The sequence below is a fragment of the Fragaria vesca genome, linkage group LG6 (genome assembly GCF_000184155.1).
Source record: "Fragaria vesca subsp. vesca linkage group LG6, FraVesHawaii_1.0, whole genome shotgun sequence".
Lineage (NCBI taxonomy): Eukaryota > Viridiplantae > Streptophyta > Magnoliopsida > Rosales > Rosaceae > Fragaria > Fragaria vesca.
The window spans coordinates 12,163,140-12,170,134 of NC_020496.1; the positions used below are offsets into that span (position 1 = coordinate 12,163,140).

Genomic DNA, 6,995 nt, shown 5'->3' on the forward strand with positions numbered 1-6,995 from the left:
CGGACGTCCGCACCAAAAAATTGATGCGGATTTCCATTTTTACATCACTTCCCGATCGAATTTCCTCAAACTTCCTTCTAGACATATCTAGATCATCTTGTGTAGATCATCTCTGTAAAATTTCAGCCAATTTGGTGATCGTTAAGGCCCTCAAAAATCGAAAAACAATATGACGGACTGAATTCTGTCCGGTTCATCATCTCCATTTGTTTTTCGATTTTGAGGGCCTTAACGATCACCAAATTGGCTGAAATTTTGCAGAGATGATCTACACAAGATGATCTAGATATGTCTAGAAGGAAGTTTGAGGAAATTCGATCGGGAAGTGGTGCAAAAATGGAAATCCGCACCAAAAACTTTAGAGCGGACGTCTACAGCCGAGAAGGGCTGTGTATATATATATATATATAATATTTATAAATTAGACACCTGGATATGGTTGTGACCTAAAGAATGAAAATCTTGTAATTTGGATCTGCCATTCTGTGTGGCTTTTCATTTATGGTCCTAATTTGTCCACTGTCTTATAGTTATAACCTTTTGCCTGGAATTTCAGAACTCTGCAAACGGGGGAGTCACTGCAGTAATTTGGGGCGCATCACCTCAGACACGATCAGATCGGAGGAAGGACCGTGTTGAAACTAATCCTGAGCAGTTGGCTGCTGCATCAGCTCAAGCCGAAATATCCTTGATGCTTCTTTAAGTGCTTATTTTATCTCTTTGAAATTTTCTTTTGATGTTTCCACAGTTTCATTGTTAGCAAACCAAAAATGATTCTTTGCCTATCTCTAGTTATCCTTTCAAGAGAAATATAAATCATTCAAGAAAAGAATTTGCCTGATTTCTCATGATACTCATAGTAAACATTATCCTAGTATAAAGATGATATGCTTTAGAGGGGTTGCTATAACTTTCACAAATAATCTCAGTGTCCCCTTTTCCTCGAGTGTCTCTCCCAACTGAGCTTCTGCTCTGTCAATTTAGCAAATGCATTCGCCTAAAGAAGGGAATGCTAACTACAAAAGACATGCTTGATTTTTTATTTTATTTATTTATTACTTGGATCATCTGCCAAGTTAACTCAGCTTGCTTAATGATATGATCATCTATAGGGTTGTGTCCTACGTATTTCATGTTTTGTTATTTTGTGTTTTGCACAGTTTCCACTAGTGAGTATATTGTGTAATTAACTCTATAGCACAAAATGACAATATCATCTGGAAGAACAACAAGAGTGATCGGGTGGTACCATTCACATCCTCATATTACAGTTCTTCCTTCCCATGTCGGTGAGTGTTATTCAATTATCCTTATTTTCTTTCATTATATTCTATCTTGAATGTCATTAGGTTGGGATAACAACTCTAGGTCTAATTTATAACTTGTGAGATTACTCGGTATTGTTCTACTTCTGAATCTAGTATTTCTCTTCTGCACGTACCAGAAACAATTGAAACTTGAAAATTTTAATATATTCATGGATAATCAGGTGCCTCTTATGTGTATTTTCGTCAATTTCTATGGGAAAATCTTCACACACTGGCAGAGGAAGAAAATGTAGGAAACATTTTATCCTTCTATGTGGCCAGAAACTCATGGTGGCTCGTCTTGAAATTTTATTTTCTTCTACTCTAGAATAAGACACCGATAGAGGAAGGCGAAGTTAAAAGCCAAAAATAGCCAATTCTTTATTCTGTAAAATTCTGTTATACTATTGAACGAAATTTATTGTTTGACATTTGTTCATTGCCATTTTTTTGAAGAAGCCCATTCTTCAATTTCACTTCATCTTAGAGTTCCCTGATGTATTCAAATGACTAACATGCATCCAAATGATTGTATACCCAGACTAAAATTGAAAAAGAAAGATAACCAAAAAGAAGTTTCAAATATATATTTGCAAATATTTCAGCCTTGATGTGATGTTGACTAATGGGATAGTTATAAATTTGTGCTCCCAGTTTGGTAGCCATGTTTTTTCGAGTTTCAAGAAGGAAGTGGTGAAGGTAGGAGAGGAAGAAAAAGAGTTGGTAAAAGGAGTAGCGTTTAAGGTTAAGCATAGCTTTAAGGACACTCCTCTTACATTGTGCAGCAAGCTAATACTTCCAATGATGTCATAAAGGAATATTCAACCATTTGATGGTCAAGCATCTAAAAGTTGAAAGTTGGTGTCAAAATATAGTCTTAGCCGTGGCCCGTGCACGGGATCCACATATCCTGTATTTGTTTCATTCTCTAATTTTTGTTACTGGACTTCTGTTGATATACTTTGAAGTATTTTACTCTTTCAAATATTTGGATCTCATAAATTGTTTTCTAGAAGGCAAGTTATCTTAATCAGTCGCTTGAGATTGATACACCTTCTACTTTGTGCAGACGTAAGAACTCAGGCCATGTATCAACTTCTAGATACTGGGTTCATTGGGCTGATATTTTCCTGTTTCAGTGAAGACGTAAACAAGGTATCTATTAAAATGCATCACATGAGAAAACTAGTGTGTCCAGATTTAAAAAATAAAATTCTTGTCAGTATGTTTCTTACTCTTTAGTTATTCCTGGTATTTTCAGGTTGGACGAATACAAGTCATTGCCTTTCAATCCTCAGATGGGAAGCAGCATCATATGTCAAGACCTATATCTTTATCTCCAGTAAATAAAAGTTCAATTATAGAAGTTGAATCGTCTTTAAGTACCTCAGAAGGTGCATCAGTAAGATATGGCTCTGCTAGAGCAGAAGCTGTTGAACAAGACACAGCTGATTCAAGAACTTCTGGAATTATAAAGGTATTATCTATTCTATTAAGCGTGCAAAAAGGCCCAATATAAAATATTAAAACCCCATGGCAGCAGTGTTCTAATACTGGTTAGGTTTCCTGATGAATGATAACGAATCATAGTTGTCTATTTCTTGTTTCACCAAGTAAATGTTTGATTGTTACTTGCTCAAATCTACACTGTATATGTGTGTATCAGTGTGTTGTATAAAACACAAGTGTTCTCCAGTTGCATATAAGATTTGAAAGTTAGGTTCTGCCTTTATGTAGATGTCCAATTATGATGTATCTGACTATAATTACTTACATACATCCATCAGCCATAATATCATATTTCCAAAACACTAGATTATGTGGAAAATTTCATTCATTTAAGTTAATATGTAAATTTAAGTGTTTAATTTTCCATGGACTAAGAGAGGCCTCGGTGATTTAACTTTATTGTGTGGATCATGCATGTATGTGAAATGCCACGAGCCTCTGTTCTTGGAGTGATAGTTGTCTAAATTTTAACACTGGTTTCTTTATGCTATGAACAAAATTATGGGTGATTTGCTTAGGGTGGCGGTCGATCTTCAGACCTTGGGCTTTTCTTTGCTGGTGCTGAGGTAAATCATCTAGAAAGAGAAACAATTGGAGGGAATTACCCCACGGAAACTTCAGCCAATAATATTGTTGATGTAGATCCCATGGATATGTCTGAGGGTATGCAAGAAGCAATGCACCGTTCGAATATGGATATGAGGTATGCATGAGTTTTTACTAACTTGATCTGCAATTAAAACTGTGTAATTGGTATTAATTAGGAAGTTGGTGCTTTTGGCTCAACCTGTGTTTCAGATTTAGCTGCAGATTGTCATACTCATCCATCCCCTCCCCCTAATTATCACTGTTACAAAAATCGAAAATCTTTGCTGTAAAACTAATTATATTGCAGTAAGATTAATTGTTTCTCCTTGTACCAAACTTTCCCTATTGATGGAAGAAATTCCCAAACAGTTACCAGCTTATAGCAGACTTGAAAAGTATCACTAGATGACTTGTTTGGAACTGAGTTAATCCTAGCTAGTTCCTGGAGTTTTTTAAAGACCAAATCCCCAACTTTGAGTGGCTCATGAATCCATAAATCCACAGTAGTTAACTAAAGCCAAGTGATTTGGGGAATGGTCTGTTGATTTTTTTTGTTGTTTTCTGTCGCACTAATGTAATACCGACTATACCTGATATATCTTGGTGTTTATTTTTTGTGTTAAGTTGTCTTCTATCTATATGACTTACATGGCCCTCAGAGGCTCACTACTAAATATCAGAATAACACCAAATTGCATTTTAGATTTCAATTTGAGTATGATGAGATAAAAATCTACCATTTCTCAATGTACTTCTGTTCTATAAGAATGCATCGTCTGGTTCACTAAACCACATATTCTTCCAATGGGAACATGGGGGCATTGTTGTTTCCTAAAAATGGATGGTCTGATTAGTAGATTATTGGTGTCTGTTGGACTGGCCAGTTAGGTTGGCTGTGTTGCCTCATTTTCTTTCACATGTCTTGATTTATCTTTTGCTTCTCTTTCATTTGCGGCTCAGAAGAAAAAAGATAATCTACATCCTCAATGAATTACCTGTTATAGGTTCATAACTGATGAGGACATCACAGTGAAACCTTTTAAGGTTTATGAGCTAAAGAAATGGAAAAAGAGAGCACCTAATCATTCCCTTCCCATATGGCCTGATTAATTGCTCTCGGATAATTTTACAGCTTGGAGGAAAGTTGAGTTTGATTCTAGAAGTCTCTAAGCTTTGTGTCTGTTCAAAATTCTACCTTGTGTCTTTTCAGATTTCCATTTCAGTTTAGAAGTTTTAAGGTTTCCTTTATTAGGTCTTTTATGCTTCAGTTTTGGGAGTTTAAGAGTTGTAATGATCGTTAATGCTAGTTAATGTGAGCTATCTCCTCAAGTATAAACAGGTGTAAGTGCTGAAAAGCAAAGGCATGACATGATGAATAAAATTATCGGTGTTTCTTAGTTTTCCTCTGATGGGATTGTCGTGAAGCCTAGATTTGGTGAGAAACCAGGGAGTTATTCCCAAATAAAAGTGTTTCATGTGTGTTTAAAACTCTAAAACTTAGAGCTTGTTGATCCTGGTGTCTAGGCAGTAAGTTTACTGGATCAGTTTTGGTATCATCAATAACAGAAAAATTTGATTTAAGAATCCTGAATTTTCTTCTTTCTTTGTGCTTGCAGTGGTGCTGAGTATGTCAGAAAAGAAGTTCCTCTTTATGTTTTACCGACCTCTTCTCTCATTAAGCTTGATTCACCTCTAATGTCATTTACGGAATTGCAACGAGTACTATATGAGGAGGAGCGAGCAGCCTATAACCAAGCAATCTCGCAAAATATGAGGTGAGCCTTTGTTCTTCAGTCTCTTTGTACTATCAGATTACTGTTAATTCTCTAATTAGTGTGTGTGTGTTGTTTTTTTTTCAGGGATGGGAAAATGCATCCACTTACTTTCATACATCACACATCAATGTATCAATCTTCCATGTGCAAATTAATCGAATATTGGTCAGAATTCTATACCCATCTCTCAATTTAGTTGTTTATGCCTGGCTTCTAATGTTATTTCTTTGCAATGATATGCAGCTTAAGTCCTGCCATATATGCACTGCAGTGTCGGTTAAGAGAAAATGAAATTCGGGTATAAAACCTTGCAATTTGTATATATTAATGATTAATTATTTCATTATATTTTTTTATCTTATTAGCTTTGAAAGTCAAATAAAATACGAGTGGCATGAGATTTCATCTTGTTGAGCCATTTGGCAATTCCAACCTGGCAGTCCAATTTTACTTTACAAACTCATTTTTACCTTCCATGCAAATTTCATATTCTCAGTGGGCTTCAATGCTGGACATATTTTGATGCCCTGGCATACTTTGGCCGTAAACAAATGATTATGATATATACCCAAAAATTTTGCTTCTGGTTTGAAGTTTGTGACAATATTTCAGATTACTTTCTCATGCAAATCATATTTATGGACTGTTGCAACAGTTGGCATTGCTCACCGATGAAGTGAAAGGTTTGGAGAACGAAACACGTAGAGGAAGTGAGTCAAATTCTGGATCCTCTCGTCAAGTTCCATCACCTGCACTCCGAGGAAGCGCTCCTTTAGGCCATCGGGAACTGTTTGGTCCAGCTGGATCTATCAGTCCGAGGAGTGTAGCTGGAGGTAGCCGAAGCAGAAAAGGATCATCATAGCGGAATCAACAGGAAATCCACGGAATACATGTGGTATTATTTGGATAGCATTGTTTTGTTAAAACCAGTTATGCCTGCGCTTAGTATGAAATGTGTTGTGAAAGTTGTATCTCTGGTATAGGCTATACTTTGTTCTTTGAAATTAAGATACCCTATTTAGTCAAAAGAGGACAACTGTGGTGCAAATCACATCTGTATATTACATGCAGATCTATCAAAAATTTCAGCATATTTGTTTCATGGAAAGAGAATTCATGCATAGTATTGAATTTGAAAGTCTTTGTATTACACATAATCTTCTATTGTGAGAATTATATATCCATGAAGCAAAGGCCCTTCTAGAACTCGATCATCAAAATCCACCAAGGCAAATGTCTAAACTGGCTGCAGTCAAGGCATAGGAAATCTTAAGAGGCAACAACTTAAGAGCTATATGTGCAAGTATGTAACCCTCCTCATCTCGAGCTCAACGTTGAAGTGCCACAAACTATTGTACCCAGTCACTGTCTCTTTCTCCAACATCAGTGAAGGTAAACAACTAAACAAGAAGCGTTTGGGGTTGTCCATGCACCCACACGGCCGGACCATAATGTGTTCTCAAATATCCTTATGAATGCATTGTTATCAAAAGCTTAATCTACAAGTGCTCAACATATCCATCATTGAAACAATGGTTGGAAACGAAGCTTGCGTCCTTGCCATCGAGAATTCCTGAGATCAGTGGCAACGTCAAGGCCAATACCAAGCTGAGCCGTCAGCCAGTGATTATGCATTTATGCATAAGCATGTGCTAGTCGACCTCATTGTTGAAATGGAGGCCATGAGAATACGAGGACAAAAATAGTGAATCTCATTCTGCTATAAAGATGATCCTGAATAATAACATAAGTCTCATAATCAAGTAACTCTAGCAACGACACAACTTATAAGCTAGAGGTAAAATGAAAAAAAAAA

At 36.3% G+C, this 6,995-nt stretch overlaps 1 protein-coding gene across 1 annotated transcript in view; it reads left to right on the forward strand.

The window, feature by feature from the left end:
* LOC101311106 overlaps positions 1–6,282 on the forward strand; it is an 8,418-nt gene extending 2,136 nt beyond the window's left edge. Inside the window, exons 2-10 of the mRNA XM_004302914.1 lie at positions 557–682; positions 1,202–1,289; positions 2,377–2,462; positions 2,569–2,784; positions 3,335–3,519; positions 5,021–5,179; positions 5,264–5,344; positions 5,423–5,477; positions 5,835–6,282. Of these exons, the coding sequence (XP_004302962.1) occupies positions 557–682; positions 1,202–1,289; positions 2,377–2,462; positions 2,569–2,784; positions 3,335–3,519; positions 5,021–5,179; positions 5,264–5,344; positions 5,423–5,477; positions 5,835–6,041 (1,203 nt within the window). The 3' untranslated portion in view covers positions 6,042–6,282. The remainder of the gene's footprint in view (positions 1–556; positions 683–1,201; positions 1,290–2,376; positions 2,463–2,568; positions 2,785–3,334; positions 3,520–5,020; positions 5,180–5,263; positions 5,345–5,422; positions 5,478–5,834) is intronic.
* Positions 6,283–6,995: the final 713 nt, after the last annotated feature.